This window comes from Nerophis ophidion, linkage group LG15 (genome assembly GCF_033978795.1).
Source record: "Nerophis ophidion isolate RoL-2023_Sa linkage group LG15, RoL_Noph_v1.0, whole genome shotgun sequence".
Lineage (NCBI taxonomy): Eukaryota > Metazoa > Chordata > Actinopteri > Syngnathiformes > Syngnathidae > Nerophis > Nerophis ophidion.
In genome coordinates, this window is record NC_084625.1 from 46,447,660 (window position 1) to 46,474,373 (window position 26,714).

General features: G+C 44.7%; 1 protein-coding gene across 1 annotated transcript in view; it reads left to right on the forward strand.

Annotated features, from left to right (window-relative positions):
• The window catches only part of dlgap1b (discs, large (Drosophila) homolog-associated protein 1b), a 280,337-nt gene extending 255,556 nt beyond the window's left edge, over positions 1-24,781 (forward strand). Inside the window, exons 9-12 of the mRNA XM_061922258.1 lie at positions 4,133-4,554; positions 8,938-9,029; positions 14,822-14,974; positions 15,239-24,781. Of these exons, the coding sequence (XP_061778242.1) occupies positions 4,133-4,554; positions 8,938-9,029; positions 14,822-14,974; positions 15,239-15,454 (883 nt within the window). The 3' untranslated portion in view covers positions 15,455-24,781. The remainder of the gene's footprint in view (positions 1-4,132; positions 4,555-8,937; positions 9,030-14,821; positions 14,975-15,238) is intronic.
• Positions 24,782-26,714: the final 1,933 nt, after the last annotated feature.

Genomic DNA, 26,714 nt, shown 5'->3' on the forward strand with positions numbered 1-26,714 from the left:
GGCTTAAAAACTAACGATAAAGGTGAAGTTATAACACTGAAACACCCTCAGGAAGAGGTGCTTTAAGACACTTCTAAATCACTAATCCTCGTCTCCATGGCGACGAAAAAAGTAAGTTTCTTACAAGGATCATCCCTGCAGGACTAGGAATAGCTAAACAGGCTTCACTACACACCGTAGTTAACCAACGTCACAATGTAATCAAACGCCAAGGTTGGCTCTACACCTGACATCCACTGTAATGATACCAAGTCCAAGAGCGTATCTTGTCAATATTGCTATGATTACATTCAAAGTTTTTATACCGAGTGTGGCGAGCAACGTGAATAAATAGATTAGTGCTCGGCAGCAGGTGAGCGTACAGAACACTAATCAGATGCAGGTGGAAATAATTAGTAACCATGGTAACGAACAAGGGTGCACAAATACAAGGAACTAAGGGAGTCCAAAACTAACAAAATATAACAAAAACACGTTCCGGACCACGGATCATGACAACCGGTACTTTTTTTATGATTGAGTAATATCGGAGTACTTTACTAGTACCGGTACAGTCGGCGCTTTAAAGCCACTTTGTTGTCCATGGCGTGTTTTCTTCACATCTTTCAAGGTCCCCCCTTGTTGATAGTCTCCTCCTGTCCGTCTTCTAAGTCTTCGTCCTTGGCTGCGGTGCCTGCCTGTGCAGGAAGTGTTTGGCTGTATTAGATAGCGTGCAGACTGAGGTCATAATGACTGAACACCTGCTCGGAGGAGTTATTCTTTAACTCTGCATCGCGCTTGAAGGCTGAGCGTGTGTGTGTGTGTGCATATGTGTGTGTGTGTGTGCGTGCACGTGGCGTTTGATGTCGACCGCTCCCTACGCGCCTCCTCCTCTCTTTTTCTACGTTTCATGCAACAAGAGACATGGAGGAGGAAGGAGGAAGCAATGAATGATGAGCTTGAAGGAGGACTGCACCACCGGAGACCGGCCAGACATGGAGTGTGTGTGTGTGTGTGTGTGTGGGTGTGTGTGTGCTTGTGTGTATTGCTACCCATATTGATACATCAACCCGAAAAAGTGCCGTCCATATGAGAGTTAGGACCGAATTCATGGTCCCAATACGGAAAACCATTACATCTAATAGATAGCGAAATACTAGAGTCCGTGAACATTGCTCCAAAGTCAGGATTTTTTTGGATGATTTAATGTGCATACAAAAGGCAGCAATATGTGATAAAACAAGACGGCAGCTATAGAAAGACTTCCCTATTCATCCACCCGAAGCTGATTTTATACGACTTCCGGTGCTGATGTAAGACATGTCAAAATGCGGTTGGTCCCAAAAAGGGAGATTTTATTTTAATTTTTTTCAAACTGACTGTCTGTCGGTTTTAAAAGTGCTTCCCCTCTGGTCAACATATGAAATAAGTTTGTGTGAAAAAAAAAATTAAGTGCTCCTCCTCTGGTCAACGTATGAAATAACAAGTGTGTGTTAAATTTTTTGAAGTGCTCCCCCTCTGGCCAACATACGTAATAACAAGTGTGTGTAAGAAATTGAAATTCGCACCCTTTGGCCAAAATTGATATATATATTTTTTTTTATATAGAGACATACTGTAATAACTTGAAATAATAAAGATTAAAAAACAATTTTAAAAAAATACTAAAAACTTAGCTTTTTCAAATTTGCATAGTATGTATGTATCATTAATGTTGTAAATACAAATATTTATATGTCTAGAAAGGGTGGTCCTAAAGAGGTAGGCATTTTTCGTATGTCTCAAGAAGTTCAGAAATACACAAATGTGTACGTGTGCGTGTGTGTAAGTATTCTTATATTGCTACCCTTCTTGAGACATCAACAAGGAAAAGTACCTTCCATATGAGGACCGGTGAACAAGTTAGGACCGAATTCACGGTCCCAATACGGAAAACAATTACATTTAATAGAGAGCGAAATACTACAGTCCGTGAACATTGCTCCAAAGTCATGATTTTTTGGATGATTTAATGTGCATACAAAAGGCAGCAATATGTGATAAAACAAGACGGCAGCTATAGAAAGACTTCCCTATTCATCCACCCGAAGCTGATTTTATACGACTTCCGGTGCTGACGTAAGACAACCCACGTCCCTAATCTGTCAAAACGCGGTTGGTCCCAAAAAGGAGGATTTTTTATTTTTTTTTTCAAATTGTGTCGGTTTTTAAAGTGCTCCCCCTCTGGTCAGCATATGAAATAATAAGTTTGTGTAAAAATGTGTGAATGTTGTCTGTCTGTCTATGTTGGCCCTGTGATGAGGTCGCGACTTGTCCAGGGTGTACCCCGCCTTCCGCCCAATTGTAGCTGAGATAGGCACCAGCGCCCCCTGCAACCCCAAAGGGAGTAAGCGGTAGAAAAATGGATGGATGGAAAAAAAAATTAAGTGCTCCCCTTCTGGCCAACACATGTAATAACAAGTGTGTGTACCCATTTGAAGTGTGCCTCCTCTGGTCAACATATGAAATAACAAGTGTGTGTGAAAATTTTTGAAGTGCCTCCACCTCTAGCCAACATACGTAATAACAAGTGTGTGTAAGAAATTTAAATTCGCACCCTTTGGTTAAAATTAATAATAAAAAAATTCATATCGAGACATGCTGTAATAACTTGAAATAATAATGATTAAAAACTAATTACAAAAAAATTTTGCTAAAAACTTTGATTTTTCATAATTGCATAATATTTATGTATTATTAATGTTGTAAATACAAATCTTTACATATCTAGAAAGGGTTGTCCTAAAGAGGTAGGCATTTTTTTTTGTAGGCCTCAAGAAGGTCAGAAATACGTGTGTGTGTGTGTGTGTGTGTGTGTGTGTGTGTGTGTGTGTGTGTGTGTGTGTGTGTGTGTGTGTGTGTGTGTGTGTGTGTGTGTTCTTGTATTGCTACCCATCTTGAGATATCAACAAGGAAAAGTTTCGTCCATATGAGGACCGGTGAACAAGTTAGGACCGAATTCATGGTGCCTATACGGAAAACCATTACATCAAATAGACAGCGAAATACTAGAGTCTGTGAACATTGCTCCAAAGTCTGGATTTTTGGGATGATTTAATGTGCATACAAAAGGCAGCAATATATGATAAAACAAGACTGCAGCTAAAGAAGGACGTCCCTATTCACTGAGATTTAAAGACGTGTTGGGGGGCGTAGTTTGGGCGAGGGGCGTGGTTAAGAGAGGAGGAGTATAATTCACTAACTCGAGTATTTCGTATATATTTCATATCTCCAAGGTTCTCATAGTCATCATTGTCACCGACCTCCCACTGGGTCATTATTGTCACCGATGTCCCACTGGGTGTGAGTTTTCCTTGCCCTTATGTGGGCCTACCGAGGATGTCGTAGTGGTTTGTGCAGCCCTTTGAGACACTAGTGATTTAGGGCTATATAAGTAAACATTGATTGATTGATTGATATATATATAAATATATACATATGTATGAAATACTTGACTTTCAGTGAATTCTAGCTATATATATTTATTTTATTATATATATATATAAATAAAATAAATAGTTGAATTTCAGACGGCACCTATCAAATACACAGTAATAAAAACAGTTGTTCTACTGACTGTACTGTGCTTGCTGGTTACTTAAAAAAAAAACAACAACACTTACCTTTCACTATTTGAGTAACTTTTGTTCTGCCATGTGCGTACCGGCGAGAGTCACTTGCCTTTAGGTGCACAACACCACGTAAATCGTTGGCCAATCAAAAAGCAACCCCATAACACTATAGCCAACATTCAACATAGAATCACTTTATAACAGACGGCGTCGCCATGGCTGTAACTTCCTCGTTCTTCTGCTTGGTCTCCTTGTGTGTGCAGTTTTTTATTAAAATCCGTAGATGTTGTAACGTGATTGGGCAGGCAAGCTGTTTATAGAACAGGAAAGCGGACGTGAAAACAGGCTGTCTTCACTCATGTTTGCATGGAGCTGGAGGGGGCGTGGCCTCCAGTTCCGGCTGAATTTCGGGATGTATTCAGGAGGAAATTTCTTCCGGGAGGTTTTTGGGAGAGGCGCTGAATATCGGGAGTCTCCCGGAAAATCTGGGATGGTTGCCAAGTATGGACCTCCCCAACTGTTTCTTTTCCTTCCCTCTCCAGTCAGCGCCGTGTGACCCGCTCCAACAGCGTGACCGCCGCCGTCCAGGCCGACCTGGACGACCCCGCCGACGGCGCGCTGCCGCCGCCGCCCCGCCACTTCGCCACCATGCCGCGCCAGCACTCCCGCGACTCCTCCGCCTCCACGGTGCGAATCCAAGGCTCGGGGAACCACTATCACGCCTGCGCCGGGGACGACTACGGCGAGGCGGGCTTCGACCCGTCCATCCTCCCGCCTCCCGACCCTTGGATGGACAGCGTGCCCGAGCCTGAGGGGGCGGGCGCGCCGGAGGCCGTCGGGCGCTCCGTGTGCCCGCGGGACGGACGCTGGTTCCTGAAGCTGCTGCAGGCCGAGACGGAGCGCATGGAGGGATGGTGTCGGCAGATGGAGCGGGAACAGACGCACGGCCAGCTGACGGAGGACAGTGAGTCACGCGTTGATGACATGCACGTGCGCCAATAATGTGATCGCCATCGCCAATGAATGCTTTTTAGGGTTGTACGGTATACCGGTATTAGTATAGTACCCCGATACTAATGAATACTATATCAGTGGTCCCCAACCTTATTGTATCCGCGGACCGGTCAACGCTTAATAATTTGTCCCGCGGCCCGGGGGACGGGGGGTCCTTTTTTTTTTTTTTTTTTTCCCTCTGTCATGAAAAAGGGAAGTTTTTGTGGTTGGTGCTCTAATTGTAAGTGTAAATTGTGTTTTTTATGTTGATTTAATTAAAAATATATATATATATATTATTATTATTAGGGAATAAGCGGTAGAAAATGGATGGATCGATTTCCGAAGAAAAAAAAACAGAATAAGAAAGAAGTGGGGAGAGTGTATGTATACCATAACCCGTATCGATATTGGTCCTATCGATATTTGAATCGACCCGCCCCAAAAAAACGAGTTTATTTTGAGGTGAATATCTAAATTGGCCCTAGTGAGTGAATGTGAGTGTGAATGTTGTCTGTCTATCTGTGTTGGCCCTGCGATGAGGTGGCGACTTGTCCAGGGTGTACCCTGCCTTCCGCCCGATTGTAGCTGAGATAGGCGCCAGCGCCCCCCGCGACCCCGAAAGGGAATAAGCGGTAGAAATGGATGGATGGATATTATTATTGTTGATTTATTTTTTTAAATAAAAGTTAATAGAAAATTCTTCTGCGGCCCGGTGGTTGGGGACCACTGTACTATATCACCATAATATGTTATGTTAACATACCAGGCACCTTCTCAGTTGGTTATTTATGCCTCAAATAACGTACACTTGGCTTCACGGTGGTAGAGGGGTTAGTGCGTCTGCCTCACAATACGAAGTTCCTGCAGTCCTGGGTTCAAATCCAGGCTCAGGATCTTTCTGTGTGGAGTTTGCATGTTCTCCCCGTGACTGCGTGGGTTCCCTCCAGGTACTCCGGCTTCCTCCCACTTCCAAAGACATGCACCTGGGGATAGGTTGATTGGCAACACTAAATTGGCCCTAGTGTGTGAATGTTGTCTGTCTATCTGTGTTGGCCCTGCGGTGAGGTGGCGACTTGTCCAGAGTGTACCCCCGCCTTCCGCCCGATTGTAGCTGAGATAGGCGCCAGCGCCCCCCCCGCAACCCCAAAAGGGAATAAGCGGTAGAAAATGGATGGATGGATAACGTACACTTATACATCTTAGGCTGTTGTCCCCGTGACCCGACCTCAGATAAGCGGAAGAAGATGGATGGATGGATGGATAACGTACACTTATTCAGCCTGTTGTTCACTATTCTTTATTTATTTTAAATTGCCTTTCAAATGTCTATTCTTGGTGTTGGATTTTATCAAAGAAATTTCCCCCAAAAATGCGACTTAACTCCAGTGCGACTTATATGTGTTTTTTTCCTTTTTTATTATGCATTTTCGGCTGGTGCGACGTATACTCCAGAGCGATTTATAATCCGAAAAATATGCTACTTGTATTTAAAGGCCTACTGAAACCCACTACTACCCACCACACAGTCTGATAGTTTATATATCAATGATGAAATATTAACATTGCAACACATGCCAATACGGCCTTTTTAGTTTACTAAATTGCAATTTTACATTTCGCGCGGAAGTATCATGCTGAAACGTCGCGGTATGATGACGCGTGCGCGTGACGTCATGCGTTGTAGAGGACATTTTGTTCCAGCACCGTTCACAGCTATAAGTCGTCTGTTTTCATCGCATAATTCCACAGTATTATGGACATCTGTGTTGCTGAATCTTTTGCAATTTGTTCAATGAATAATGGAGACGTCAAAGAGGAAAGCTGTAGGTGGGAAGCGGCCAGCTTTAGCAACACAAACATAGCCGGTGTTTCATTGTTTACATTCCCGAAAGATGACGGTGAAGCTTTACTATGGAACAGAGCGGTCAAGTGAACACGGTTGGATTGGACCACACACACAAAGTACAGTGTATTATATAGCGATCATTTCAAAAGATCATGTTTCGAAGAGGGTCCCTTGTGAAAGGCAGAGATGGGCATCGCCACCACCCGTCGAAAGGTGCGGGGCCGACCTTCACGTTGTACAGGTACGACCATATAATCTCACTAAAACAGTAGTAACACAATAAGCAGATAAGGGATTTTCCAGAATTATCTTAGTAAATTTGTCTAATAACATCTGAATCGCTCCCACTGCCCTCTGGTCTTTTATTTTATTTAATTTTTTTTATATTTTAGTCCTTCACTCTTACTTTCCTCATCCACGCATCTTTCATCTTCGCTCAAATTAATGGGGAAATCGTCGCTTTCTCGGTCCAAATCGCTCTCGCTGCTGGTCTCGTCACGGATTGTAGAGGACATTTTGTTCCAGCCCCGATCCCAGCTATAAGTCGTCTGCTTTAATCGCATAATTACACAGTATTCTGGACATCTGTGTTGCTGAATCTTTTGCAATTTGTTCAATGAATAATGGAGACGTCAAAGAGGAAAGCTGTAGGTGGGAAGCGGTGTATTGCGGCTGCCTTTAGCAACACAAACACAGCCGGTGTTTCATTGTTTACATCCCCGAAAGATGACGTGACGCTTTACTATGGAACAGAGCGGTCAAGCCACATGGTTCCCTTCCACATGTCAACCGGCAGGTTTCGGTGAGAAAATTGTGGTAATAAGTCGGCTCTTACCGTAGACATGAGCGGAGAGCTTGCGTCGTTCCTCGTCCACCTGTCAAAGAGGCAGCTGCGGACTCGCTTGCCTCCTCCGACTGACCGCCCCCGAACGTGGGATGCTTTCACTGTGGAGGAGGGGATAAAAAAAATCTCAGCCCGGCCCCAACGACTGCCTTCGCTTCGCCTCGTCGAGAAAAGTTGCTTCCCTCAGAGACACTGGCGTTCCCCACACCCCTCCGACATTCAGGTACGACCCTATAATCTCACTACAACACTAGTAACACAATAAGCAGATAAGGGATTTTCCAGAATTATCCTAGTAAATGTGTTTAATAACATCTGAATCGTTCCCACTGCCCTCGCCTTTTTTTTCTTTTTAGTCCTTCACTCTAACTTTCCTCATCCACGCATCTTTCATCTTCGCTCAAATTAATGGGGAAATCGTCGCTTTTTCGGTCCAAATCTCTCTCTCTGCTGGTCTCGTCACGAATTGTAGCGGACATTTTATTCCAGCCCCGATCCTAGCTATAAGTCGTCTGCTTTAATCGGATAATTACACAGTATTCTGGACATCTGTGTTGCCGAATCTTTTGGAATTTGTTCAGTTAATAATGGAGACGTCAAAGAAGAAAGATGCAGGTGGGAAGCGGTGTATTGCGGCCGCCTTTAGCAACACAAACACAGCCGGTGTTTCATTGTTTACATTCCCGAAAGATGACGTGACGCTTTACTATGGAACAGAGCGGTCAAGCCACGTGGTTCCCTTCCACATGTCAACCGGTAGGTTTCGGTGAGAAAATTCTGGTAGTAAGTCGGCTCTTACCGTAGACATGAGCGGAGAGCTTGCGTCGTTCCTCGTGCACCTGTCAAAGAGGCAGCTGCGGACTCTCTTGCCTCCTCCGACCGGCAAACCCCCCAAACGTGGGATGCTTTCCCCGTGGAGGAGGGGATAAAAAAAATCTCAGCCCGGCCCCAACGACTGCCTTCGCTTCGCCTCGTCGAGAAAAGTTGCTTCCCTCAGAGACACTGGCGTTCCCCACACCTCTCCGACATTCAGGTACGACCCTATAATCTCACTACAACACTAGTAACACAATAGGCAGATAAGGGATTTTCCAGAATTATCCTAGTAAATGTGTTTAATAACATCTGAATCGCTCCCACTGCCCTCGCCTTTTTTTTCCTTTCTAGTCCTTCACTCTAACTTTCCTCATCCACGAATCTTTCATTCTCGCTCAAATTAATGGGGAAAACGTCGCTTTCACGGTCCAAATCGCTCTCGCTGCTGGTGGCCATGATTGTAAACAACGTTCAGATGTGAGGAGCTCCACAACCCGTGACGTCACGCGCACATCGTCTGCTACTTCCGGTACAGGCAAGGCTTCTTTATTAGCGACCAAAAGTTGCGAACTTTATCGTCGATGTTCTCTACTAAATCCTTTCAGCAAAAATATGGCAATATCGTGAAATGATCAAGTATGACACATAGAATGGACCTGCTATCCCCCTTTAAATAAGAAAATCTCATTTCAGTAGGCCTTTAAGGTGGCATTGTTGATGTAATGTGATGATGTCATTGCTTTGTGCCTCCATTTGGTGGTTGGTGCAACATGACTGCAGTGTGTCTTCCAGTAACTGCAGTGTGTGTGTGTGTGTGTGTGTGTGCGTGTGTCATCTGTCTGCAGTCCTGGGCAAGATCCGCAGTGCAGTGGGGAGCGCGCAGCTTCTCATGTCCCAGAAGTTCCAGCAGTTCCGAAAGCTGTGTGAGGAGAATCTGGTATGTGTCACCTCATCCCTTGCATCCTTTTCGACGCCCCACCCTCCCCCTCTCCTTTCCATCCCTCCCTCGCTGACGTCATCCTGCACAAACGGCGCTGACAAGCAACGTGCGTCGACTATCAATGCGCGCAGCCGGCGTGTTTCCCCCGGCGAACAAAGGGGACGTCACATGACGCGGCGTTGTCGTTTTTTGTGTGGACTACGCCAAATTGTGCAGCTGTGGTTTATGCAAATGAGCCCTTTTTTTGGTTTTCGTCAAATGTGCAAAAAGCCCCGTGGAAGCGGATCTGATCTAGATTGTTTTCCTGACATTTAAAAAAAATAAAATAAATACATTTTAATTAATCAGTCCGACAAAATAATACACAGGGATGTCAAACTGGTTGTCATTGAGGGCCACATGGCGGTTGTGGCTGCCATCAGAGGGCCGCTTGTAACACTGAATAATGTAGGAATTTGCCTCTGGATTTTAGTCTGAGATCGGTAGGTGGTGAGTTCGAACCCCGACCGAGTCTTACCAAATACTATAAAAATGGGAGCCATTACCTCCCTGCTTGGCACTCAGCATCAAGGGTTGGAATTGGGGGTTTAGGTGGAGGGTGTATATTGTTGTGTCCCGGAAGAGTTAGTGCTGCAAGGGGTTCTGGGTATTTCTTCTGTTGTGTTACGGTGCGGATAATCTCCCAAAATGTTTGTCATTCTTGTTTGTGTTGTGATCTGCTTCCCGGATCACACTTTGATTTCGGTTTTTGAGTCCTTTAGTGTTTTCTGATTGTCTTGGACTCTTCCGGTTCCTTGTTTTGCTCTTCCTTATTTATCTTGTTACCATGGTTTCTGATCTTTTCCACCTGCTCTTGTGTTTGACGCGCACCTGTGATTACTGAATGACTTCATTATTTAAACCTGCCTGCTCCCTTCATTCAGCCTTGATCCTTTCACGCGACGCTCCTGTTTTCTGTGCTAAGTTCCTCCTTAGCTTCCTGTGCGCTCGGCATGTCACTTTTGGACTCTAGACTCAGTGTTAAGTTTTAGTTAAGCTTCCCATGCGTTCGGCACGCGTTTTCTTTTGTTTATTTCTGTCCATTTTTGTACCAGTGCTATTAATTTTTGTATTAAATCAAGCTCTTACCTGCTATTCCTGTCCGATTGGTCTTTTTGCATCTTGAGGTGGACAAAACGCGCATCACTATGCGCTTCCCTCGTGACAGTTTGGTGTGGGTTCACAGTGTGGCGCATATTTGTAAAACTGATAAAGTTGTTAATACGGCCACCCTCAGTGTGACCTGTATGGCTGTTGACCAAGTATGCTTGCATTCACTCATGTGTGCTTGGCACTCAGCATTAAGGGTTGGAATTGGGGGTTTTGGTGGGCGTATATTGTAGCGTCCTGGAAGAGTTAGTGCTGCAAGGGGTTCTGGGTATTTCTTCTGTTGTGTTTATGTTGTGTTGCGGTGCGGATGTTTTCCCAAAATGTTTGTCATTCTTGTCTGTGTTGTGATCCGCTTCCCGGATCACACTTTGATTTCGGTTTTTGAGTCCTTTTGTGTTTTCTGATTGTCTTGGACTCTTCCGGTTCCTTGTTTTGCTCTTCCTTATTTATCTTGTTAACATGGTTTCTGATCTTTTCCACCTGCTCTTGTGTTTGACGCGCACCTGTGATTACTGAATGACTTCATTATTTAAACCTGCCTGCTCCCTTCATTCAGCCTTGATCCTTTCACGAGACGCTCCTGATTTCTGTGCTAAGTTCCTCCTTAGCTTCCTGTGCGCTCGGCACGTCACTTTTGGACTCTAGACTCAGTGCTAAGTTTTAGCTTAGCTTCCCATGTGTTCGGCACGCGTTTTCTTTTGTTTATTTCTGTCCATTTTCGTACCAGTGCTATTAATTTTTGTATTAAATCAAGCTCTTACCTGCTATTCCTGTCCGATTGGTCTTTTGGCATCTTGAGGTGGACAAAACGCGCATCACTATGCGCTTCCCTCGTGACAGTTTGGTGTGGGTTCACAGTGTGGCGCATATTTGTAACACTATTAAAGTTGTTTATACGGCCACCATCAGTGTGACCTGTATGGCTGTTGACCAAGTATGCCTTGCATTCACTCATGTGTGCTTGGCACTCAGCATTAAGGGTTGGAATTGGGGGTTTTGGTGGGCGTATATTGTAGCGTCCTGGAAGAGTTAGTGCTGCAAGGGGTTCTGGGTATTTCTTCTGTTGTGTTTATGTTGTGTTGCGGTGCGGATGTTTTCCCAAAATGTTTGTCATTCTTGTTTGTGTTGTGATCCGCTTCCCGGATCACACTTTGATTTCGGTTTTTGCGTCCTTTTGTGTTTTCTGATTGTCTTGGACTCTTCCGGTTCCTTGTTTTGCTCTTCCTTATTTATCTTGTTACCATGCTTTCTGATGTTTTCCACCTGCTCTTGTGTTTGACGCGCACCTGTGATTACTGAATGACTTCATTATTTAAACCTGCCTGCTCCCTTCATTCCGCCTTGAGCCTATGTTTGCGGTAAGCAACTTTCACGAGACGCTCCTGTTTTCTGTGCTAAGTTCCTCCTTAGCTTCCTGTGCGCTCGGCACGTCACTTTTGGACTCTAGACTCAGTGCTAAGTTTTAGCTTAGCTTCCCATGCGTTCGGCACGCGTTTTCTTTTGTTTATTTCTGTCCATTTTTGTACCAGTGCTATTAATTTTTGTATTAAATCAAGCTCTTACCTGCTATTCCTGTCCGATTGGTCTTCTTGCATCTTGGGGTGGACAAAACGCGCATAACTATGCGCTTCCCTCGTGACAGTTTAGTGTGGGTTCACGGTGTGGCGCATATTTGTAACACTGTTAAAGTTGTTTATACGTCCACCCTCAGTGTGACCTGTATGGCTGTTGACCAAGTATGCCTTGCATTCACTCATGTGTGCTTGGCACTCAGCATCAAGGGTTGGAATTGGGGTTTTTGGTGGGCGTATATTGTAGCGTCCCGGAAGAGTTAGTGCTGCAAGGGGTTCTGGGTATTTCTGCTGTTGTGTTACGGTGCGGATGTTCCCCCAAAATTTTTGTCGTTCTTGTTTGGTGTGGGTTCACAGTGTGGCGCATATTTGTAACTGTTAAAGTTGTTTATGCGGCCACCCTCAGTATGGCTGTTGACCAAGTATGCCTTGCATTCACTAATGTGTGTGTAAAACCCGCATATATATTGTGATTTTGCCGGCACGCTGTTTGTATGGAGGAAGAGTGGACGCTAAAGGCAGTGGCTTTAAGGCACGCCCCTAATATTGTTGTCCGGGTAGAAATTCGGGAGAATGGTTGCCCCGGGAGAGGCACTGAAATTCGGGAGTCTCTTGGGAAAATCGGGAGGGTTGGCAAGTATGGGTTGCTGGCACAGACACTCTCCCAACTGCGCCACGCCGTTACATGGTGAAATGATAAGTGTGACCAGTAGATGGCAGTCACACATAAGAGATATGTGGAGAATGCAATATGACTCAAGTAAATGTTGTATGTTCCATTGAAAATATCGAACATTGCACACGGCGCTCAAAAATCTATCATAATGTTTGAGTACGACTTTGGTAAGCTATGAAGCCGCACCGCTTGATGGATTGTACATAATAGTTGGGAAATTGTGTTGGATGTAAATATAAAAGGAAAACAATGATTTTCAACCCATATTCAGTTGAATATGCTACAAAAACAACATATTTGATGTTCAAACTCATAAACTATAATAATTAACTTAGAATTTCATGACTGCAACACGTGCCAAGGTAGTTGGGAAAGGGCATGTTCACCACTGTGTTACATCACCTTTTCTTTTAACAACACTCAATAAACGTTTGGGAACTGAGGAAACTAATTGTTGAAGCTTTGAAAGTGGAATTCTTTCCCATTCTTGTTTTATGTAGAGCTTAAGTCGTTCAACAGTCCGGGGTCTCCGCTGTCGTATTTTACGCTTCATAATGCGCCACACATTTTCGATGGGAGACAGGTCTGGACTGCAGGCGGGCCAAGAAAGTACCCACACTCTTTTTTTACGAAGCCACGCTGTTGTAACACGTGCTGAATGTGGCTTGGCATTGTCTTGCTGAAATAAGCAGGGGCGTCCATGAAAAAAAACGGCGCTTAAATGGCAGCATATGTTGTTCCAAAACCTGTATGTACCTTTAAGCATTAATGGTGCCTTCACAGATGTGTAAGTTACCCATGACTTGGGCACTAATGCACCCCCATACCATCACAGATGCTGGCTTTTGAACTTTGCGCCTATAACAGTCTGGATGGTTCGCTTCCCCTTTGGTCCGGATGAGACGATGTCGAATATTTCCAAAAACAATTTGAAATGTGGACTCGTCAGACCACAGAAACCTTTTCCACTTTGCATCAGTCCATCTTAGATGATCTGGGGCCCAGAGAAGCCGGCGGCGTTTCTGGATGTTGTTGATAAATGGCTTTCGCTTTGCATAGTAGAGCTTTAACTTGTATTTACAGATGTAGCGACAAACTTTAGTTACCGACAGTCGTTTTCTGTAGTGTTCCATGTGGTGATATCCCTTAGAGATTGATGTCGGTTTTTTATAGAGTGCCGTTGGTTTCCGAACATGCCGCTTACTTGGAGTGATTTATCCAGATTCTCTGAACCTTTTGATGATATTACGGACCGTAGATGCTGAAATCCCTAAATTTCTTGCACTTGCACTTTGAGAAACGTTGTTCCTAAACTGTTTGACTATTTGCTCACGCAGTTGTGGACAAAGGGGTGTACCTCACCCCATTCTTTCTTGTGAAAGACTGAGCATTTTTTAGGGAAGCTGTTTTTATTCCCAATCATGGCACCCATCCATCCATCCATCCATCATCTTCCGCTTATCCGAGGTCGGGTCGCGGGGGCAACAGCCTAAGCAGGGAAACCCAGACTTCCCTCTCCCCAGCCACTTCGTCTAGCTCTTCCCGGGGGATCCCGAGGCGTTCCCAGGCCAGCCGGGAGACATAGTCTTCCCAACGTGTCCTGGGTCTTCCCCGTGGCCTCCTACCGGTCCGACGTGCCCTAAACACCTCCCTAGGGAGGCGTTCGGGTGGCATCCTGACCAGATGCCCGAACCACCTCATCTGGCTCCTCTCGATGTGAAGGAGCAGCGGCTTTACTTTGAGTTCCTCCCGGATGGCAGAGCTTCTCACCCTATCTCTAAGGGAGAGCCCCGCCACACTCATTTCGGCCGCTTGTACCCGTGATCTTATCCTTTCGGTCATGACCCAAAGCTCATGACCATAGGTGAGGATGGGAACGTAGATCGACCGGTAAATTGAGAGCTTTGCCTTCCGGCTCAGCTCCTTCTTCACGACAACGGATCGGTACAACGTCCGCATTACTGAAGACGTCGCACCGATCCGCCTGTCGATCTCACGATCCACTCTTCCCTCACTCGTGAACAAGACTCCTAGGTATTTGAACTCCTCCACTTGGGGCAAGGTCTCCTCCCCAACCCGGAGATGGCATTCCACCCTTTTCCCGGGCGAGAACCATGGACTCGGACTTGGAGGTGCTGATTCTCATTCCGGTCGCTTCACACTCGGCTGCGAACCAATCCAGCGAGGCACCCAGTCAGTATTTATTCCAGTCATTTAACCTTTTATGTGACACTTGTTACTTTGTTAGCTATCTAATGTTAGATACAAGGATTGTACCAACACAGACGTACTTGGGTTGATTCCAAGTATTTACTGGTGGCTTCTCTTTCTGCCATTTTTTTGTTATGTTTCAGTATCAGGCATATTTTAATGACTTCTTTGTGTGTTTTCAGGACCCCGATGCGCAGCCCCGGCCCGTCTCCCAGGACCTGGCGGGCTTCTGGGACATGCTGCAGCTGTCCATCGAGAACATCAGCCTGAAGTTCGACGAGCTGCACCAGCTCCGAGCCAACCACTGGAAGCCTCCGACCCCGCCGGACATCCAGGTGCCAACGCTGTCGTGACGCCGCTCCGCCTCCCCCCGTGGCATGGCTAACGGCCGCTAACCCCGCATGCAAGCCGCCGTCTGCATGTCTCTCGTCCCCGTGAGCTTCTCCGTGCCCCATTTTTTTGGGCCCCCCCCTCACTAACGGCTGTATATCTCCGCAAAATACTCGCATGCGCGAACGATTGCCGCCGATTTTTTTTTCTTGGTGTCATTTGGTCGGCGAGGACCTTGCAGGACAGACTCTTTGTCGCCCCCTGTCCAGGAGAGACGGGCGCCCCCATCTGTGCCAAAGAGGCCCCGGAAGGGCCACGCCCCCCTGGCCAGAGACCGCTCCCTGGAGAGCTCCGAGCGCCAGCGCCTGGAGGCCCGCAAGCGCCTGCTGGCCGCCAAGCGGGCCGCCTCCGTGCGGCAGAGCTCGGCCACGGAGAGCGCCGACAGCATCGAGATTTACATCCCCGAGGCGCAGACGCGACTATGAGGCGCACGCGCCTACACGTTGACGTGCCGGATGGCGGCGGCGGCGGCAGCAGCGGCGGCCATTAAGATGTATATTATTTATTTATTTATTTACCTACAGCTATGATGTAGCACCCCGCCCCCTGGCCCCGCCCCCTTCTCCTTAAACACACCCATAACGTACGTGTGTGTGTGAGAACGTGACAAGTGTGTGTGTGCTGGTTCGTCGTGGTCTTGAAATGACTTGCGTTCATTTTGAAGTACTTCCTGTCAAACGTTCAATCCAACTCACCTGCTCGGGCCGGGACACACCATTAGGTACACCCCCACGAGTTCCGCCTCCTTCTTGTGGCGCCGTCAGATTTAAAAAATGTTTTTTTTTTTAATCCCTAGAGTGAGAAAAGTTTACATCATTAAAAAAAGAGTTGTATAATTTCCCATGGTCTGTGAGGCCGTGAATGCACACAGGCTTCAAGTAAAAGAGAACAATAAATATACACGCCAAAGGAGAGAGGGTTTAATTCAGCATTTTATCCTGTAAACAATTGATTTTTAGGTTTATAAGCTGTCTTAGTTAGCACGCGGCTAAAAGGAGGTTGACAAATCAAGTTGTTAGCTTAAATGCTAGCATATAACGTTTACTTGGGAACAGCATACAAAGCAGTAAATTCTTAGGTTTATATGAACAAAATTTGCTAAAATGCTAGCATAAAACTTCAGTATGATTACGTTAGCATGCTAACATGAGAAGAATCGGCAAATTAGCGTACCAAAAATCCATGATTTGTAACTTCGTATGTTCAAAATCAGCTAAACTGCTCGCATAAACATGCTGACATGAGAAGAATCAGCAAACTAATGTACCAAAATCCATGATTTGTTGGTTCGTACTTTCAAAATCAGCTAAAATGCTCGCTTAAACATGCTAACGTCAGAATGGGAAGAGTTAGCACACATACATGGTGGCGCCAAGTAACAAAATCCACCATTTTAAGTTCACACTGAGTAATTTACAAGTAGCTAACATTAGCATGCTAATTTTACAATGATACTGATAAAAATGATTTACTGATTAAAAACTATTGGTTCAACAAAGAGTTAGCACACATACAAGATGGCGCCAGGTAACAAAATTCTCCATTTTAGGTTCACACCGAGTAATTTACAAGTAGCTAACATTACAATGCTAATGTTACAATGATAATGATAAAGATGATTTACCGATTAAAAATGATTGGTTCAATGAAGAGTTAGCACACATACAAGATGGCGCCAAGTAACGAAATCCACCATTTTAAGTTCACACCGAGTAATTTACAAGTAGCTAACATTAGCATGCTAATGTTACAATGATACTGATAAGAATGATTTGCCGATTAATAATTATTGGTTCAACGAAGAGTTAGCACACATACATGATGGCGCCAAGTAACGAAATCCACCATTTTAGGTTCACACCGAGTAATTTACAAGTAGCTAACATTAGCATGCTAATGTTACAATGATACTGATAAAAATTATTTGCCGATTAATACTTATTGGTTCGACGAAGAGTTAGCACACATACAACATGGCGCCAAGTAACGAAATTCACCATTTTAGGTTCGCACCGAGTAATTTACAAGTAGCTAACATTAGCACGCTAATGTTACAATGATACTGATAAAAATTATTTACTGATTAAAAATTTTTGGTTTCAACGAAGAGTTAGCACACATACAAGATGGCGCCAAGTAACAAAATCCACCATTTTAAGTGCACACCGAGTAATTTACAAGTAGCAAACATTAGCATGCTAATGTTACAATGATAGAGCTAAAAATGATTTACCGATTAATAATTATTGGTTCAACGAAGAGTTAGCACACATACAAGATGGCGCCAAGTAACGAAATCCACCATTTTAAGTTCACACCGAGTAATTTACAAGTAGCAAACATTAGCATGCTAATGTTACAATGATAAAGCTAAAAATTATTTACCGATTAATAATTATTGGTTCAACGAAGAGTTAGCACACATACAAGATGGCGCCAAGTAACGAAATCCACCATTTTAAGTTCACACCGAGTAATTTACAAGTAGCAAACATTAGCATGCTAATGTTACAATGATAAAGCTAAAAATTATTTACCGATTAATAATTATTGGTTCAACGAAGAGTTAGCACACATATAACATGGCGCCAAGTAACGAAATTCACCATTTTAACTTCACACCGAGTAATTTACAAGTAGCTAACATTAGCACGCTAATGTTACAATGATACTGATAAAAATTATTTACTGATTAAAAATTTTTGGTTCAACGAAGAGTTAGCACACATACAAGATGGCGCCAAGTAACAAAATCCACCATTTTAGGTTCGCACCGAGTAATTTACAAGTAGCTACATTAGCATGCTAATGTTAGCAATGTGTTGGCTTTGGTCGAGTGTTCCTAATGTTGTGTCCAGCGTACGAGTGATTTAAACTTTTAAGGGGTTTATTTTTAAACTTTTAATGGTTTGATTTCTTCGGATTAGTTTTTCTCGACTGCGCTGTGGGACGAGATGACGGGCCAGAGACTCCTCACTGTGCACTAACTCCGCTAAAGGTCTCACAAAAACACGTTTTGTTTTTTCTTATTTCGTATTTTTTTGTATTTGTCTCCTCACCGAGCGCACAGTGACTTTTTAACTTTTGTATTTATTGTTTATTTATGAAGTGTTTACAGACAGATACTGAGGCCCGTTGACTGTGTTGTACTTTTGTTTTGTTCCAGCCTTAACTCCCAACTGTCGAGCACAACAGCGCTCTCAGGGGACGAGTGTGTGTGTGTGTATGTGTGTGTGTGTGTGTGTGTGTGTGTGTGTGTGTGTGTGTGCGTGTGCGTCAAAATGACGAGAAATAGCCAAAAAATGCGGCCATTTTTGCTGTGGAACTACAAGGTGTGCTAGATCCAGGCTACCCAAGATTTATGGTGCAACAAAAAAAATAAACTAGCAGCTCAGTCGGCAGAGTTCTACAGTAAAAATAACAATAGTGTCTGTTTTTTTTTTTAGTTCCAGTAACACACTGTAAAAACAAAATTTAAAGGTAAACAAAAATTGACGGATGGGTCGCCGGATTCTTGCCGTGAAAACAAGAATGGCGCTGTTGTTCAATTGCCAGTAATCGGGTGTGAAACAAAAACATATATCGTTAGTGAAATTCTGCCGACTGATCTGTTTTGTAGGTGTAGGTTGTGCTAGGATCCCGGCTGAAATGTTCAAAATGTGTGCTAGGATGGAGGCTCGGGGTTGTGCGGGGATCGAGGAGGTTTGCTACGATCTAGGCTAGAAAGATGGGAGGTATACTGTAGGATCTAAGCTAGAAAGCTCGGAGTTGTGATAGGAACTGTGTGCTAGGAGGTGTGCTAGGATCTAAGCTAGAAAGCAAGGAGGTTTTCTAGGATCCAAGCTAGAAAGCTAGCAGGTATGCCATAGGATCTAAGCTAGAAGGCAAGGAGGTTTGCTAGGATCTAAGCTCGAAAGCTAGGTGGTGTGCTAAGATCTAAGCTAGCACGCTAAGAGGTGTGCTAAGATCTAAGCTAGAAAGCAAGGAGGTTTGCCATAAGATCTAAGCTAGAAAGCAAGGAGGTATGCCATAGGATCTAAGCTAGAAAGATCGGAATTGTGCTAGGAGCTACGCTAAAAAGCTTGGAGGTGTGCTAGGATCTACGCTAGAAAGCAAAGTCTGTTGCTAGGATCTAAGCTACAAAGCTAGCAGGTATGCCATAGGATCTAAACTAGAATGCAAGGAGATTTTCTGGGATCTAAGCTAGAAAAGTAAGAGGTATGCTATAGGACCTGCGCTAGGAAGCTAAGAGTTGTGATAGGATCTGTGCTAGAAAGCTAGGAGGTGTGCTAGGATCTAAGCAAGAAAGCAAGGAGGTTTGCTGGGATCTAAGCTAGAAAGCATGCCATAGGATCTAAGCTAAAAGGCAAGGAGATTTGCTAGGTACTACGCTAGAAAGCTAGAAGGTGTGCTAGGGTCTAAGCTAGAAAGGTAGGAGGTATGCTATATTATCTAAGTTAGAAAGCTAGGAGGTTTGCTGGGTTCTAAGCTAGAAAGGTAGGAGGTATGCTATATTATCTGAGCTAAGAGCTAGGAGGTGTGCTAGGATCTAAGCTAAAAAGCAAGAAGGTTTGCTAGGATCTAAGCTACAAGCAAGGAGGTTTGCTAGGATCTAAGCTAGAAAGCTAGGAGGTGTGCTAGGATCTAAGCTAGAAAAGCAAGGAGGTTTCCTAGGATCTAAGCTAGAAAGCTAGCAGGTATGCCATAGGATCTAAGCTAGAAAGGTAGGAGGTATGCTATGGGAGCTAAGCTAGAAAGCTCGGAGTTGTGATAGGATCTGCGCTAGAAAGCTGGGATGTGTGCTAGGATCTAAGCTAGAAATCAAGGAGGTTTTCTAGGATCTAAGCTAGAAAGCTAGTAGGTATGCCATAGGATCTAAGCTAGAAAGGTAGGAGATATGCTATGGGATCTAAGCTAGAAAGCTCGGCGTTGTGATAGGATCTGCGCTAGAAAGCTGGGAGGTATACAATAGGACCTAAGCTAGAAAGCTCAGAGTTGTGATAGGAACTGTGTGCTAGGAGGTGTGCTAGGATCTAAGCTAGAAAGCAAGGAGGTTTTCTAGGATCTAAGCTAGAAAGCTAGCAGGTATGCCATAGGATCCAAGCTAGAAAGGTAGGAGGTATGCTGGGGGATCTAAGCTAGAAAGCTCGGAGTTGTGATAGGATCTGCGCTAGAAAGCTGGGAGGTGTGCTAGGATCCAAGCTAGAAAGCAAGGAGGTTTGCTAGGATCCAAGCTATAAAGCTAGCAGGTATGCCATAGGATCTAAGGTAAAAGGAAGGGAGATTTGCTAGGATTAAAGCTGGAAAGCTCAGGGTTGTGCTAGGATCTACGAGCTAGAAGGTGTGCTCGGGTCTAAGCTAGAAAGCAAGAAGGTTTGCTGGGTCCTAAGCTAGAAAGGTAGGAGGTATGCTATATTTACGCTAGAAAGCTCGGAGTTGTGATAAGATCTGCGTTAGAAAGCTGGGAGGTGTGCTAGGATCCAAGCTAAAAAGCAAGGAGGTGTGCTAGGATCTAGGCTAGAAAGCTGGGAGGTATGCAATAGGATCTAGGCTAGAAAGCTAGGAGTTGTGCGAGGGTCTACGCTAGAAAACGAGAATGTTTGCTAGGACCTAAGCTAGTTGGCTAGGAGGTGAGCTAGGATCCAGGCTAGAAAGCTAGTAGGTATGCGAAGATCTACGCTAGCAAACAAGGATGTTTGCTAAGAGCTAAGCTAGAAAGCTAGGAGTTGTGCGAGGATCTACGCAAGAAAACGAGAATGTTTGCTAGGATCTAAGCTAGAAAGCTAGGAGGTGTGCTAGGATCTAAGCTAGAAAGCTAGCAGGTATGCCGTAGGATCTAAGCTAGAAGGCTAGGAGGAGTGCTAGGCTCTACCCTAGAAAGGTAGGAGGTTTGCTACGATCTAAGCTAGAAAGCAAAGAGGTTTGCCAGGATCTAAACTAGAAATATATGAGGTATGCTAGAGGATTTAAGTTAGAAAGCTAGGAGGTGTGATAGGATCCAGGCTAAACTGTCAAAATGTGTGCTAAAATCGAGGCTAGTGGGTGTGCGAGGATCTACACTAGAAAGCAAGGGAAAGCAAGGAGGCGTGCTAGGATCTAAGATAGGAAATTGGAGTTGTGCGAGGATCTAAGCTAGGAGTTGTGCGAGGATCTAAGCTAGAAACGAGAATGTTTGTTAGGATCTAAGCTTGATAGCTAGGAGGTGTGCTATGATCTAAGCTAGAAAGCTGGGAGGTATGCTATAGGATCTAAGCTAGAAAGCTAGGAGTTGTGTGTGGATCTAAGCTAGGAGTTGTGCGAGTATCTAAGCTAGAAACGAGAATGTTTGTTAGGATCTAAGCTCGATAGCTAGGAGGTGTGCTAGGATCTAAGTTAGAAAGCTGGGAGGTATGCTATAGGATCTAGGCTAGAAAGCTAGGAGGTATGCGAAGATCTACGCTATCAAACAAGGATGTTTGCTTGGAGCTAAGCTAGTAGGCTAGGAGGTGTGCTTGGATCCAAGCCAGAAAGCTGGGAGTTAAGCTATAGAATCTAGGCTAGACATCTAGGAGGTATGCGAAGATCTACGCTAGAAAACAAGGATGTTTGCTAGGATCCAATCAAAAACGCTAGGAGGTGTGCTAGGATCCAGGTTTAACCGGTACAATGTGTGCTAGGATGGAGGCTAGGGGGTGTGCGAGGATCTACGCCAGAAAACGAGGATGTTTGCTAGGATCTAATCAAGAACGCTAGTATGTTTGCTAGGATCCAGGTTTAACCGGTACAATGTGTGCTAGGATGGAGGCCAGGGGGTGTGCAAGGATCTACGCTAGAAAGCTAGGAGTTGTGCGACGATCTAAGCTAGGAGTTGTGCGAGGAGCTAAGCTAGAAACGAGAATGTTTGTTAGGATCTAAGCTAGATAACTAGGAGGTGTGCTAGGACCATAGTTAGAAAGTTTGGAGGTATGCTATAGGACCTAGGCTAGAAAGTTAGGAGGTATGCAAAGATCTACGCTACAAAACGAGAATGTTTGCTGGGATCTAAGCTAGATAGCTAGGAGGGGTGCTAGGATCTAAGCTAGAAAGCTGGGAGGTATGCGAAGATCTACGTTTTCTAGGATCCAAGCTAAACTGCCAAAATGTGTGCTAAAATCGAGGCTCGTGGGTGTGCGAGGATCTACACTAGAAAGCAAGGAGGTGTGCTAGGATCTAAACAAGAAAGCTGGGAGGTATGCTATAGGATCTAAACTAGAAAGCTAGGAGTTGTGCGAGGATCTAAGCTAGGAGTTGTGCGAGGATCTAAGATAGAAACGAGAATGTTTGTTAGGATCTAAGCTCGATAGCTAGGAGGTGTGCTATGATCTAAGTTAGAAAGCTGGGAGGTATGCTATAGGACCTAAGCTAGAAAGCTAGGAGTTGTGCGAGGATCTAAACTAGGAGTTGTGCGAGGATCTAAGCTAGGAGTTGTGCGAGGATCTAAGGTAGAAACGAGAATGTTTGTTAGGATCTAAGCTCGATAGCTAGGAGGTGTGCTAGGATCTAAGTTAGAAAGCTGGGCGGTATGCTATAGGATCTAGACTAGAAAGCTAGGAGGTATGCAAAGATCTACGCTAGCATGTTTGAAGGAGCTAAGCTAGTAGGCTAGGAGGTGTGCTAGGATCTAAGCCAGAAAGCTGGGAGTTAAGCTATAGAATCTAGGCTAGACATGTAGGAGGTATGCGAAGATCTACACTAGAAAACGAGGATGTTTGCTAGGATCCAATCAAGGACGCTAGGAGGTGTGCTAGGATCCAGGCTTAACCGGTACAATGTGTGCTAGGATGGAGGCTAGGGGGTGTGCAAGGATCTACGGTAGAAAGCTAGGAGTTGTGCGAGGATCTAAACTAGGAGTTGTGCGAGGATCTAAGCTAGAAATGAGAATGTTTGTTAGGATCTAAGCTAGATAACTAGGAGGTGTGCTAGGATCTAAGTTAGAAAGCTGGGAGGTATGCTATAGAATCTAAGCTAGAAAGCTAGGAGTTGTGCGAGTCTCTAAGCTAGAAACGAGAATGTTTGTTAGGATCCAAGCTGGATAGCTAGGAGGTGTGCTAGGGTCTAAGTTAGTGAGCTGGGAGGTATGCTATAGGATCTAGGCTAGAAAGCTAGGAGGTATGCAAAGATCTACGCTAGCATGTTTGAAGGAGCTAAGCTAGTAGGCTAGGAGGTGTGCTAGGATCTAAGCCAGAAAGCTGGGAGTTAAGCTATAGAATCTAGGCTAGACATGTAGGAGGTATGCGAAGATCTACGCTAGAAAACGAGGATGTTTGCTAGGATCTAATCAAGAACGCTAGGAGGTGTGCTAGGATCCAGGCTTAACCGGTACAATGTGTGCTAGGATGGAGGCTAGGGGGTGTGCGAGGATCTAAACTAGAAACGAGAATGTTTGTTAGGATCTAAGCTAGATAACTAGGAGGTGTGCTAGGATCTAAGTCAGAAAGCTGGGAGGTATGCTATAGGATCTAGGCTAGCAAGCTTGGAGGTATGCAAAGATCTACGCTAGCAAACAAGGATGTTTGCTAGGAGCTAAGCTAGTAGGCTTGGAGGTGTGCTAGGATCCAAGCCAGAAAGCTGGGAGTTAAGCTATAGAATCTAGGCTAGACATGTAGGAGGTATGCGAAGATCTACATTAGAAAACGAGGATGTTTGCTAGGATCCAATCAAGAACGCTAGGAGGTGTGCTAGGATCCAGGTTTAACCGGTACAATGTGTGCTAGGATGGAGGCTAGGGGGTGTGCGAGGATCTAAGCTAGAAACGAGAATGTTTGTTAGGATCTAAGCTAGATAACTAGGAGGTGTGCTAGGATCTAAGTCAGAAAGCTGGGAGGTATGCTATAGGATCTAGGCTAGCAAGCTTGGAGGTATGCAAAGATCTACGCTAGCAAACAAGGATGTTTGCTAGGAGCTAAGCTAGTAGGCTTGGAGGTGTGCTAGGATCCAAGCCAGAAAGCTGGGAGTTAAGCTATAGAATCTAGGCTAGACATGTAGGAGGTATGCGAAGATCTACGGTAGAAAACGAGGATGTTTGCTAGGATCCAATCAAGAACGCTGGGAGGTGTGCTAGGATCCAGGTTTAACCGGTACAATGTGTGCTAGGATGGAGGCTAGGGGGTGTGCGAGGATCTAAGCTAGAAACGAGAATGTTTGTTAGGATCTAAGCTAGATATCTAGGAGGTGTGCTAGGATCTAAGTCAGAAAGCTGGGAGGTATGCTATAGGATCTAGGCTAGAAAGCTAGGAGGTATGCGAAGATCTACGCTAGAAAACGAGGATGTTTGCTAGGATCCAATCAAAAACGCTAGGAGGTGTGCTAGGATTCAGGTTTAACCGGTACAATGTGTGCTAGGATGAAGGCTAGGGGGTGTGCGAGGATCTACGCCAGAAACCCGGGAGGTGTGCTCGAACGGAGGCTGGAGTCGACCAGAGGGTGTGTCATTGTGCCATTGAACGTTTGTCTACCAATCAGTGACTACCTGATGAAGTGATGACGTAATCGTGCCGTTTGTTTATGTTTTGGTACGCCGTTTCGGGGCTTGGCTCCCATCGCTGGTTTTTATTGATTTTATCCAAAACAATTGGGATGGAGTCGTGCGTGAGACGAGGACTTCCTCCTAAATGAGAACATATCAAGCCCCGGTGTAGCAGGGAGCTGTGTACATACATGAATGTTTCCCAGTGTAAATGAACACATTACTTTTTGTAAGTCATATTTAATGGATTAAATGGCATTAAAACCAAGCTTGTTGCCGTTATTGGGCCGGCCTCACGTGTGGCTTTCATCCCCCTGCAGTAAACGGCACCAAGATGGGCGGCACGGCGCTCTCTTTGCGGGGCTGCTCCCCATAATTACGCCCCTGACTTCCTCGCTGCTGCACGCACGACTTTCTGCTGTACATTTTTTGGAACCAAGAAGAAAGTCCACCGCCGTGCGGATGAGCCGAAGCTGCGCCAAGTTCTTCATGAATCATGAGATGCCGCTTTGGACCGAGACGGTGCTCAGCAATTACTAGCAGTGTTGTGAAGATGACTTTTACAAAGTATTTATTTACAGTTTCCCTAAAAATTGATTGAAGTAACAACATAATTACACCTAATTAATGTAAATAATTACCTCCTTGTTCCTGGTCTTCTAACTCCAATTGACTTTTAGCTAGCGAGCTAGAACTTTCCAACTCAAATGACTTTTAGCTAGCTAGCTATAGTTCTTCGACGAGTTCCTGGTCTTACGACTCCAAAAGACTTAAAAAGCGAGTTAGCTAGAGTTTTCCACGTAGTGCCTGGTCTTCTAACTCCAAATGACTTTTAGCTAGCTAGCTATAGTTCTCTGCCGAGTTCCTGGTCTTACGACTCCAAAAGATTTAAAAAGCGAGTTAGCCAGAGTTCTCCGCCGAGTTCCTGGTCTTCTAACTCCAAATGACTTTTAGCTAGCTAGCTAGAGTTCTCCGCCAAGTTCCTGGTCTTCTAACTCCAATTGACTTTTAGCTAGCGAGCTAGAACTTTCCAACTCAAATGACTTTTAGCTAGCTAGCTATAGTTCTTCGACGAGTTCCTGGTCTTACGACTCCAAAAGACTTAAAAAGCGAGTTAGCTAGAGTTTTCCACGTAGTGCCTGGTCTTCTAACTCCAAATGACTTTTAGCTAGCTAGCAATAGTTCTCTGCCGAGTTCCTGGTCTTACGACTCCAAAAGATTTAAAAAGCGAGTTAGCTAGAGTTTTCCACGTAGTGCCTGGTCTTCTAACTCCAAATGACTTTTAGCTAGCTAGCAATAGTTCTCCGCCGAGTTCCTGGTCTTCTAACTCCAAATGACTTTTAGCTAGCTAGCTAGAGTTCTCCGCCGAGTTCCTGGTCTTCTAACTCCAAATGACTTTTAGCTAGCTAGCTAGAGTTTTCCGCCGAGTTCCTGGTCTTCTAACTCCAAATGACTTTTAGCTAGCTAGCAATAGTTCTCTGCCGAGTTCCTGGTCTTACGACTCCAAAAGATTTAAAAAGCGAGTTAGCCAGAGTTCTCCGCCGAGTTCCTGGTCTTCTAACTCCAAATGACTTTTAGCTAGCTAGCTAGAGTTCTCCGCCGAGTTCCTGGTCTTCTAACTCCAAATGACTTTTAGCTAGCTAGCTAGAGTTTTCCGCCGAGTTCCTGGTCTTCTAACTCCAAATGACTTTTAGCTAGCTAGCAATAGTTCTCTGCCGAGTTCCTGGTCTTACGACTCCAAAAGATTTAAAAAGCGAGTTAGCCAGAGTTCTCCGCCGAGTTCCTGGTCTTCTAACTCCAAATGACTTTTAGCTAGCTAGCTAGAGTTCTCCGCCGAGTTCCTGGTCTTCTAACTCCAAATGACTTTTAGCTAGCTAGCTAGAGTTTTCCGCCGAGTTCCTGGTCTTCTAACTCCAAATGACTTTTAGCTAGCTAGCTAGAGTTTTCCGCCGAGTTCCTGGTCTTCTAACTCCAAATTACTTTTAGCCAGTTAGCTAACAAGCGTTATTCACCGAGTTTCTAGTCTTTTGACTCCAAATGACGTTTAGCTAGCTAGCTAGAATTTTCCAACTCCAAATGACTTTTAGTTAGCTAGCTATAGTTCTTTGCCGAGTTACTGGTCTTACGACTCCAAAAGACTTTTAGATAGCGAGTTAGATAGAGTTTTCCACCTAGTGCCTGGTTTTCTAACTCTAAATGAC